General features: G+C 39.0%; 1 protein-coding gene across 1 annotated transcript; it reads right to left on the bottom strand.

The window, feature by feature from the left end:
* Positions 1-1,967: 1,967 nt before the first annotated feature.
* On the bottom strand, positions 1,968-11,201 carry LOC116723645 (interleukin-1 receptor-like 1). The gene is made up of 13 exons (XM_032568704.1): positions 11,056-11,201; positions 10,298-10,364; positions 9,552-9,677; positions 8,791-9,109; positions 7,133-7,316; positions 6,857-7,007; positions 6,545-6,610; positions 5,815-5,941; positions 5,412-5,560; positions 4,369-4,506; positions 3,116-3,280; positions 2,794-2,927; positions 1,968-2,481 (listed from the first exon to the last, which is right to left on the bottom strand). The coding sequence occupies exons 1-13, from the start codon at positions 11,173-11,175 to the stop codon at positions 2,233-2,235; spliced, it is 1,995 nt and encodes a 664-aa protein (XP_032424595.1). The 5' UTR covers positions 11,176-11,201; the 3' UTR covers positions 1,968-2,232.
* Positions 11,202-11,621: the final 420 nt, after the last annotated feature.

Here is an 11,621-nt window from a genome sequence, read left to right as displayed (position 1 = left end):
TGGTCGCGTTTTGCAATGTCTGATTGATTGTGAAACCGCCAAGGGAAAAATGTCAAGGCTTCACTGTCCAGTGACTCAGAAATGTGTTCAAACTTCTTGACTCTTTCATCATTTTCATACTATACAACCACAAACTTTGGGTTTATTTTAATGTCATGTCTTTGTGTTGCCTTCTCAACAACCCTAAACACACGAGGGTCTAGATAAAAACAACCCCATGTGTCGCAGCGGCCCAGTCAAAGTCCAGACCTAGCAATCTTTGGCAAGGTTTGAAAGTGTGAAATGAAACGAGGAGAATTTAATTTTCCCATTTGTACAGAGACACAACCAAAGACTTTAATCTGGAATGGGAGCAAAAAGTTCAGCAGGTGTGAATATCATAATTTCCTTGTGTCTGCAAATTCAATCATTTGTAATATTTTAGGTCATTTGGGCCAAATGACAATCAACGGTTTGTGGTGTTAAATAAAAACCAAACGTATTTAGGATCAAATTCTTTTTGCTGTTAAGTGCTGACGTTTCAAAGAAGATATTAATCAGCTGTTCGGTCATATTTTACTATTAACATAATGATCACAAACCACAGCAGTTTCCAAAATTCAAAATATTCTCTTCTGTCCCCACAGCCCATATCTGTCGCAGTGACTGCTGGCAAACCAAGTCATATAATCTCTGAATCAGTTTCATGTGGTGAGAACCTTCCTGCTGAAAAGTTCTCACCACACCGTCTGTCGCCTCGGCACTTTAACGAGAGGCTGAGAAATTTGATAAACTACCGTATTTCCTCCGATAACACCATATTGCTGCAATCCACAAGGTTGGAAAATAAAAATAAACTTGTGTGTGAATATAAAAAACTCTGAACATGATCGTGTGTTTCATATCTGGCATGTATCCTTTTACCGTTATGTGTTGGTTTGTCAATTAAATCTCAAGGGTTGAAGCTTGTGGCTGCTACAGCTTGTCTAATGTGGAGTTCCTCAAAGCTCTGTTCTGGGGCCTGCCTTGATTTTATTGTATATGTTGCTTATGAAGTCTTATTTCTGAAAATTTGTATATCCCAGTTCATTGTTTTGCAGAGGACACTCAGATTTGCATTTGGATCTGGTCCAGAGTACTTTATCTCAGATCTGCTGAAAGTTTGGAGAACTTTAAAGTCATTCTAAACACTCACTTCTATTCTATGACAATCAAGTGAAGGTCTGGAGGTTTGATTTTGGACAATCTGACCAGAGCACCAGTACACTATAAGAATGAACTTGTGTCAGAGAGTCACAAGACGTGGAATTTATACATTTTTGTTCCTGGAGTGTTCGGGAACCGTTTGTGCGGGAGGAAGGAGAAGTCAAGAGAACGAACCCAACTCCCAGCAAACGTGAGGAAGACGCGGCTGACTCCACAGAGCTGAAGCTAACCTCGCCGCGGCTCAAACTGCATCATCCTCTCACTTGGATAACAACCTCCCACAGGTAAGACTCTGTCCCAAAACCGCTTCCTCTGTTTTTACATTTCCAGCTTTGTCAGGATGGCAAGCAAAAAAAAAAAATTATAATTGAAAAAAATTTAAAACGTAGGTATTTAAGAACAGAAAATATTTCAGTACTTAGTAAATGAAAGGAAATAACAGTATTTGAAAAATATGTTTTAAGTAGATCTGGGTGGTTAAACATATGGAAGAAAAAAAAAGGGGGCTTTGTTGTAATGCTGTTTGGTAGAACCCAAACTAAGATGAGGAGGTTTGACCCCAAAAAGATTTATTTAATAAAGAAACTGAGGAAAACTTGCAGAGTTTTTCACAACTACTGCTCATAAAAGTCTTACCTAATAATTGATCAATTACTAAAATCTCTATTATTTAGTTACATGTAATGGCAGACTTATTTGCCAAATTGGGACTTGATCTTATAATTATTTAATAAAGAGTCATTTATGCAAGCCTGCATTTATTCGTAATTATGGCAGGATGCTGAAGGTAACAGAAGAGCTTTAATCTATCACACAAGATATTCTACTTGCAGATGAACTATAGCAGATATTCTGAAATACATCTTACATTTGAAGAGATAAGGTATAGTAGAAACCTCCACCTTAGGTTTCTGCTCCACCTAAGGAGTAGGTGGAGCAGATGAAGATGAAGGACTCCTAATAAATCCTTCATCTTTATTCATTGTAGAGAATTTGTCCGTCATTTCAGTTTAATTTTCCATATTCACATTTCAAAGCTCAGCGGTTTTAGATGACAGCAGACGAATCTCGTTTTCTGGCGGGTCTGGCTGGCATCAGGTATCTCACTCTCTTCCAGAAGGGCGAGTTACACTTGGAGGCTGTCCGTGAGCCCTTCGGCCACCTGATGGGGGCGCTCTGACGGATCAGGTGCTGCAGGCCTGGAGGGAGGTGAGCATAATCTCGTGGCCCCATCTCTCCGAGCTGGATCAGAATCACGCCCATACCATTCTGCAGCAGCGCGTAGTGAAGCCCGACCTGGAAGTATTTCAATTGCAATCAGATTTTTTTTTAAAAAGTTTTCTTGTTTGCAATGATTATTATTATTTAAGAAGTGGTGGAAGCAGAATCAATCAGATCAAAAGCCACTGTCGCTACTTCACACTATTTTCTTGCTGATACTTTGAATTTTCTAAATAACTGAGATGATTTTTAATATATAAAAATATCAAGTTGCAATGCGATTTGCTGCCTTGCCGTTAGCATTGTAAACACCTGGATTTAATTAAAACAAGAATACAAACTGGATTAATCCCACTCCATCCCCTTTGAGCCCCCAGACTCTTTTACCTGCCAGTCAAATCCAATCACTGAGGTTTGGTCTGAGGTGGGATTTTCCATCATCTCAGGTCCGGATCCTGGTGTCAGGATGACCATCAGCCTCCTGCTCTGCTTAATGCAGCTCTCCACCAGCTCCACACGATCTGATGGATCAGAAAAATACTTATTAGTTCAAGTGCATTTCATCCACTGATGTGCAATAATCCTCTCTTGTTTCTCTGAACATCGCCTTTCAAAAGTATTCACACCCCTTGAACTTGTTCGACGTCTTTCTGCCGCAGACAGACGCTCTATAAGCCGAACCCGAGGACAAACGGGAGACATTACTGACCTTCCCCCGGTATGTCGTCTCTTCCCTGGATGAAGAGTCGATATCCACACTTGTCTTCAAGAACCGAGGGCAGAGTCTTTGTGACAAAGTTGGACAGTTTGTCTTCTGTCTCCTTGTCTAAGCTCTGTGTCTGGTAAACAACGTAGGCATCGTACATCTTCATATCTGGATCACACAAACGAGATCTTTAAGATTCCCATTCAGCAGGCAGTGACTTGTTCTGCTAACTTAAATCACAGCTGCCTTAACGTGCTTCCTGAACTGTCTACCTCTCCTTTAACACAGCACACAGTAAACCCAGTTCTTCAGCCTCTTACACTCTAAAGGCAAAGTTTGCCTTTCTTTTTTTTGCTTTGTTGAAACTGTTCACCGCTGCACTACATGCAAGGAAAAACAGCTGTTTTCTGCATGTGCTAATTTTCACTCATGTTGGATTTTAGCTCTCAGCTATCATGTCTGATCAGATCATGATTTGGATGTGGTCCCAGTAAACGTCTTGTTTTTTTGGGGTGGGGGGTTCTCACCGCCATATTTTTTTCCATTTCAGGCCACTTGTTGAAGAGCAATGAGGAGATTCTGAGGCAAACCTCTGATTGTTGCTCACTCACCACCACCAGACATAAGTTGTGAAGCTCCCCAGTTGGTTTGAGGTAAATTTGAACTATTTTTAGGTGGTCGTCTTCCTTTAGTATTCCACTCGGTTTGTTTAAATTTCTGTCCGGCTTGATAATGTTAATTTCAGACCAAGTGTTTCTTTCTTAGATGGTATTGATGAAGAAACACCTTCCAGTTCTTGATGCACTTAAAAACATTCTCGTTTTGGGGTTTTTCTTGATCATCGTAACCAATTTCATTTAATCTGAGTGTAACGTTTCGGGTCAGACGGTTGAAACGTGCAGACAAGTCAAGCAATACAAATTAAGTTTGCATTTTCTGCAAAAATGTCACATATTCAAACTTGTGCGCTAGATTTTTGTTTCTCAAAATTTGTTCAAATTGTTGTATCACCACTCCATCCCAAAGAAGAATGGCTCAAATTAACCACAAAAGACCCAAAATGAATGTGATATTAACAGAAAGTTATAACACAACTGTATAAAAAGCAGTTATTTAGCATTGTTCATTTTTGTGACTGGTTTAAAAGACTGATATGCGAGTTAAATTCAGCTTATTTATTTGGAGCCTTTTGCTTCAATTGATAGAAATCTCCAGATTTCATCTTTTGAAAAACTAAAACCTTGAGTTTATCGTACCTTTATTGCATCTTCCTGGAGGGAAGTAGGGCCTGAACAACAGAGCGAGGTCAATGGCAAAATATTTCACCAGCACAGCGGCGAACACAGCAATCAGCAACACACACGTCCCTGAAATGACGAGGGGAATGATGGACTCTGGAAGACAAATACAAACATGTTTCAACAAGATTCCTAACAAATCCAACAAAAATCAGCTACGAACAGAAATTAGACCAAGTGTGTATTAGTCCAAATGTTCCCAGAGACATCAGAATACCAACGTCCAGGCCACCCACTGGGTTTTAGAAATCAGAAAAAATTATTGAGGCTTTTGTTTATTTAAGTTCTCTTCTAATAAATGTAAATGGTAGCCAGGTAATGCATGAGCGTGATGGGCAAAATGCAAAAGCCTCAATGCAACAGCAAAAAGTTACAGAAGTCATGCTAAACGCGAAAGCATGCTAAAACAGAAGCTAACTAAATCAGAAATTATGATACGCTTTACTTGCATGACTTTCGTTAACATTGCTTCTATTGTGGCCTTTTCCTGTTGTGTTGTGGCTTTTGCGTTCTGTTGACCCCCTGTGGCCACCGTAGCAGGGTAGTGAAGTGACAAGAAACCAAAAGATTAGTCAGAAGAATGAAAGAGAATAACACAGAAAATGAGGAAGGAGTCTAATTAAGACAGAAGCTTAACTGAGACTAAAGTGATCTGAAGTCCAAACAACAAGCCTGGGAAAAATCTAAAGAAAATAACATACAGAAAACTGAAGACAAAAACAAACTAAAATAGAGAAATGAACTAATACGGTAACATCTAGAGAAATTGGAAGATTTTGACAAGAACGATAAAACATAAAGAAAAACCCGACCCAAACGGCCATGGATATGACAGAATGCTGATTATTGATTCTACATTAATTATTTTTATATTTGATTTTTTTTCTTTTTGCAACATTAGCATAGTATCATTAAGCACTATAAGCTCCTGTAACTCATATCTCAGACCAGAAGTTGAAACGTTTAGGGGAACATCAGAAGGAAGGAATGGTGACACTAACCTCTTTGCCTCAGAGTTAAAGTTGCAGAGGTTACTGTATAAAATCCTGAGCCCTCACACTTAAACTCATGCTGGAAATCTTTGGCTGAAGCCCTTTGGATGGTCAGGGTCGCTGTGGCGAAGGTTCTCTTTGAAGGATCCTCGACCTCTCTGAGAAATAAAATGTTTCATTAAAAGTTATATAAACATCAATGGTGTATAAATGCTTACTGAGTATTGACGTAATTACTAGGACATCCATTTAAATGTACATTTTTTTAATGGATATTTAACTTTCTTCCATTTTTCTAATACATAATTATAAAATACTCTAAAGGCATACTGGTTCCCCTCAGGACAAGTTAAAAATCCATAACTTTGAGCTAAATTTACCACAGAATATTTAACATAATGCTCAGACTTACAACGCGGTGGTTTCGTTGTATCCGTCCATCTGCTTTGCTGGGTTTCCATTAATAAACCATGTGGCCTCACAGTCCCTTTCTGCATTAATCCCACAGTAAACAGTGCAGTTCAGCTTCACGCTGGAGCCTGTTGAACACATGATGGTTTGTTACATTCAAATATAGTTTCCACTCACTGTGTGTGTGTTTTATAACAATGTTTCATTTCTACTGAAACTTTAATCAGTACAAACCTTTGAGTTTGACTTTATTGAACATATTGTAATAAAAGAATAAATAAACTTACAGTATAGAAATGATAGTAATCTGTCTCTCTCTATATATAAAAATGTGTCCATAACTTCAAATGGTAAAAGGTTAAAGCTAACATATTATTTTATGGATGCTATTTAATTCAATAAAATATTCACCTGAAGCAACAGTTAGACTGAAACTAATGTGTGGAATAAACAATATCAGATGCCATTAAATGTTGTCTGTTTGGTGCCAACAAAATTGTATTTAGTTATTTTTGTTTTGTAATTTATGCTAATCTGTGTTACTGGAGGGATAATGACTATTTGAACATGGCAGCACAAAAGAGAAAGGAGAAAATCCATCCTAAGTATATTTTTATAGCCCTATTATGGTTTAAGGCAAAGAGTCTCAGACCAGAACTCACCAGCAGTCGGGATGCAAACTTTAACGGAGGGATTTATGGCCTTTCTAATGTTTTAAGCAGTTTTCTTACCTTCATCAGCCAACTGCTCCTTGCTGGATGGAGAGACAATTGTTGCATTTGGAAAGTTGGGTGTGTCTACAAGGGAGCAGAGTTGAAAAGTTTTCACTGTGTTGTGTTTTCTTGTTAAGAACAAAAACTACATATAAACTGAAATCAACTAAAGTGAGAATCTGATATCAGTTTGATGAAACAAATGTGACAAAGAAGCAAGAACAGAATAAATCAGAGAAGGAGCAAATACTTTTTCACTTCATTTATATTTAATATTGCAAAGCACATTCCTGCCTGGCTCTGAATACCCAACCATCTAAAAGGACTCACCTAGAGCAAAAAGTCTCCTGGAACCAGAAGAGTTGTACACCTTGTGGTTGTGAGTCCAGGTACATATGCAGGTGTAGATGTCCTCATCGTCTTTTGTTGCATCATTTACCCACAGGCTTTCTTTGTGTTGACCAGGAATGAGATTCTTGCCCTGCAATAAAAACGAGGAAGACGTCAGAAGGGATGGAAACATTTTTTATCTTCTGTTAACGTTTTAGAAACCGACCACTGTTGTGATGTGTTTTCACAAAATAAAGTAATCAGAGATTCCCAAACCTTGAACCAGGTGAAGTTCCCGTTAAATGTTTTGCATGTGTCTTTAACAGGCTGCGGACAAGGAATGTTTTTGTTCTGGTCAGAGTTTCGGATAGATCCATAGGTCAGATTCTCTCGACTTGTTTCATCGAAGACCTCGATCTTCAGATGATAGTAGAAACATTCATCTGATGACTCAATGTGCCTGTGGAGAAAGAAACATTCACAGATAAGCTGATCTCCGACATCAAAGAAGAAAAAGGATCTGGTAGCTTAGAAATACAAAGAGACATTAATAAATCTTGTAAAGGTCATGAGATAAATGTCCTCAGATCTGTTGCTGTGACTAAAAACTGTTCATTTAACAGTAAAAGTGCAGAATTATTGCAACACACTATCTAGTCATGGGCCAATAACCGGTACCAAGGTATATTAACTCCTCAGAAAAGCTTTGGTTTCAAACTAATAACATTTTTCTTTACGTAAAATGAAAACCCAGATATTTCTCTGGTTGTTTGCTGACTGCTGCACCGTTCGTTCCCTCACTCATAAGAACACCGGATTCTCTGGTTGCTTAACACACCTTACTAATTGGTCAGCCATGATCAGCTTGTGGACTAACAGCGTTAGACCATAAAACCATTATGACAGCAAAATATTTCCCTTTGTGGTCTACTAATATAACCTTACCATCACAGATGGCACAATCTCTGAAATTGGAGGTTTCTGCACTAAACCATCACTTCCTCCTTTGAGGCAGAGGAGGAAAAACTGTCACTTTTTTTCACTTTTTCATCAGTCTATCAGCAGAGGAACGTATTGCAATGTCATTTTATGTCCTTTTTTTGTTTTGGATGGAAGCATTATCTGTGTATATAATAAGCTGAGCAATTATAGTTTTTAATTTTATTTTTTTATTTATCTGGTTCAAAATAGATTGAAGTATTGATGTATTGTGTGATGTGTTGGTGTTGGTGTAAATCCCAAAGGGATTAATAAAGTTTTGATCAATAGATTTCTTAAATTTCATAGATGGGGGGCGTGCTGTGGTGGCGCAGGGGGTTAGCACTCCCCATGAGGCCTTAGTCCTTGACACCGACGTCGCGGGTTTGACTCCCGGTCCCGACAACATTTGCTGCATGTCTTCCCCCTCTCCTCGCCCTCCTTCCTGTCTGCCTACTGTCGCAAAAATACGAGCCACTAGCGTCACAAAAACTCTTCGGAGAAAAAAAAAATTCATAGATAGATAGATAGTAGGCACACCCACTAGAAGGAAACAAACGCACCCAGGCGACGGTACTTTTTTTTTTTCCAAGCTTGAGCAGAAAATGCTTCCCAAGCGAGCAGAGACGTGTGCAAGTGGAGATTTGATAAAAGCAGAGACAGGTTTTGAGTGTGAGGAAGAAGGTATGAGAAACCGCAGTGAACATTTGCAGACGTTCTGAAGTACAAGCAGTACAAGTTCTGAGGAGAAAGACGTGACGTTCCGCTTTCAAAATGAAAATGCGTGCTCTCAAATAATGGCAGAAAGATTCCCCTGTAGGCTTAATGTTTAACCAAATCCATTAATTTCCTCATATGTAAATTCATGTAGCACACATTTTTCAATATACTAGTAAACATGACAAAGGAACAGTGTTACAGCAGCTTCAGAGATAAACAAAAACAAATATTCTTACCTGGCAAAATAGTGACCAGCATCATTAGCGCTGATGTTTAAGAAGAACAGCTCTCCTCCATGGTAATGAATCCTGTGTGTCTTGTTTGTGGTGATTTTCATAATCTTGGTAACACTCATAATCTTGGCAGTATTTACAATATTGGTGATATTCACAATCTCAGTAATATTCTTCATCTCGGACGCATTTTTGTACCAAGTAATGTTTGCATCAGGCAGATTGGGGTCATCCATGTCGTAGGGCACGTAATGAAATGCTTCACCTTCAATAACTTTATATCTATCCTGCTCCAGGTGAAAGCAGGAAGAATTTGACGCTTCTGAAAATGAGGGAAAAGAAGATACATATCAGAAACAGTAATGTTGAAGATATGGTTATTGGAAATGGATGTATCAAAACATTTCGCTTTCGTTTGAAAGCGTTTGTTTGTAAGATCTGATTTTGAAAATGTTAAACAACAAGAAACAGAGTTGAACTATTGAAACATGAAAATGCTGTTTTTTGGCTTTGAAATATTTTTTCTACTGTCTTTCAATCATGTAAATGACACATCAAATCAGCCTGTGCATGTCAGTTTGCACGTTACTTGTCCAACAGTGACAGAAATTCAGCTGCAGAGCTGCTGCAGAGCTCCACCCGGCTCAAATATCTGATAAGCACTTTTTCCACGACTGCTTCATCCTGTGACCAGCATCATGGCCACAGGATGAAGCACATTGAACAGTTTGCATTGGCCTCACCAGGGAGCAGTTCCAACTCACCACAATAGCGAGGATCTTCATCCGAGTAATCCTGACAGTCATTATAACCGTCACACTTCCATTGCAGCGGTATACAGGGACCTGCGTCACACTGGAATTTGCTCGGTTCACACGTTTGGTGGCCCACTAGGGACAAAAGCAAGAAAAAGAATCAAATGCAGGAAACAAGGAAATGCAGGTTAAACAAGTTTGTCACACAGATGCCATCCTAAAAGTGGATATTTAATCCATTCATCCATATTTTAATAATAAGAGTGAATGTAAGCATGGCGACAATTGTTCCTCTAGCACAGGGGTGGGCAACTCCAGGCCTCGAGGGCCGGTCTCCTGCAACTTTTAGATGTATCTCTACTTCAACACACCTGAGTCAAATAATGAGGTGGAGAACCTGACTGCACTTAGGAGGTGATTCAGCTGTTGGATTCAAGTGTGTTGGACCAGGGAGACGTCTAAGAGTTGCAGGACACCGGCCCTCGAGGACCAGGACTGCCCACCCCTGCGCTAGCATAATACAAAGACAGCGCTATGCTGTGCCTCAGTGGTTTGTGTGCTTATTCTGTATACCTCTGGTTGTGCATGTTTACATGATGAACTGTCTCTCAAAACTCTGCAGTCACATCACATAGCTGATATTTCTTACATAATGCATCTCATTCTGGCCTCAAGAGTGTGACTGCCTATGATAAATGATGAAGACTAATAACTTTTCTCTTTTCTTTCGTCGATGTCGTTCGTGCACACACTACCTGGTGTCCCATCAGACGTGGACATCACCATGACGACGGACAGCAGAAGCCTGGAGACGTCCATTAGCTGAAAGAGACAAAGTTCATTCTCAAACTGTTCACACTCATTTGCTTTTCTTCAAATTCCTGTCTGCTTCACACACACGTAGTTTAAATAATCTGATTTTTCTCTCTCTTACACGTAGATTTGTTAGACAACAGGGGCTTTGTAAAGTTCATCAGAAAGCTGTCTCAGCAGATGATTACGATCTGTGCAGTTACAAAATCATTTTCCGAAGAACCTTATCAGAAATCATGTTTCACAAACTAGAAGACTGCAAAAATATCGTCCAGTTTTTTGGGTTGTTTTTTTTTTTGTTTTGTTTTTTTGCAGCTATAAATACAGTAAACCAGAAACTGTTGTCAATAAAAACTCATCAGACATTTTATGGAAGTTTATTACAGTGCTACTACAGTAATCTTTTTAGCAGAGTAGTGTGAATTTACAGCAGTTATTTTGAAAAAGGGACAGGATGATGTAACTTTATACCACTGAATTAACTAATGAGTTGCTGCTCATTTCCTTTGCAAACTAGTTACTACTTACCTTTGCCATTAAAGAAGCATAAAGTTTCATTTGCTCTTCAGTCATAATTTTAAAAACTTTTACTTATTAAATATACCGTTTGGTGAGTTTATTTTCCCGCTCTAACAGCGCAATGTGGATAAAAGCACGCAGTACATGAGCGTAAGAAGATTTAATGTAAGTCCTTGCTTACCTCGACCTCCCACGTTGATCCACTTCTGAGAAAGGTGTGCTGTGAGCTCTGACCTTTTATCAACCTTCCCTTCGGTAGAAAAAACCCCCCGAAGTAACGGAAATGAACGCGCATGCGCATTCACGCTTCCGACTCGCCGCAGGAAAACGGGGCTTGCGTTTCTCTCCATCTTTGTATGGCTCTTTTTTTTTTGTATTTACACAAATATGTACAACAAATTACAAGAACATAAGCAGTGAGTGAGTGAAGAACGACGAGTTTTATGGCGGGTAAAAGAACCAAAATTACAAGCAGAAAAAGGTTAAATGCAGCATCTGTCCAGCTTTATATGTGCCGAGTGACGTTTGAAATGCCTGCGTTTTCTTACAAAGCCTGCCTTAAATGTGAATGTCAAGCAAACTTGAAATCACTTTTGAAGATTCACTTTTATGACCTGGCTTTTTAGCACGTCGATCCAAATGTCTGTCTCTTTTTCTCCTATTGCTTTTTTCAAAGCTTTTAAATATTTGATCCTATGACTGTTGTGTACTTTATTTCTTCGTAGTTGCGCATACCTTCTGAAGCAC

The sequence above is a fragment of the Xiphophorus hellerii genome, chromosome 7 (genome assembly GCF_003331165.1).
Source record: "Xiphophorus hellerii strain 12219 chromosome 7, Xiphophorus_hellerii-4.1, whole genome shotgun sequence".
NCBI classification, from domain to species: Eukaryota; Metazoa; Chordata; class Actinopteri; order Cyprinodontiformes; family Poeciliidae; genus Xiphophorus; species Xiphophorus hellerii.
The sequence above is the reverse complement of the archived record's forward strand: the minus strand, read 5'-3'. Positions and strand labels throughout refer to the sequence as shown.

Excerpts from the sequence above, each read along its gene's own strand:
- LOC116723645 (XM_032568704.1), bottom strand. The coding sequence starts at position 11,175 with ATGCGCATGCGCGTTCATTTCCGTTACTTCGGGGGGTTTTTTCTACCG. Across the intron at positions 7,008-7,132 it reads GGAACTTCACCTGGTTCAAG|GGCAAGAATCTCATTCCTGG; the intron begins GTTTGGGAATCT and ends TTTTTATTGCAG. Across the intron at positions 3,281-4,368 it reads TCCAGGAAGATGCAATAAAG|ATATGAAGATGTACGATGCC; the intron begins GTACGATAAACT and ends TGTGTGATCCAG.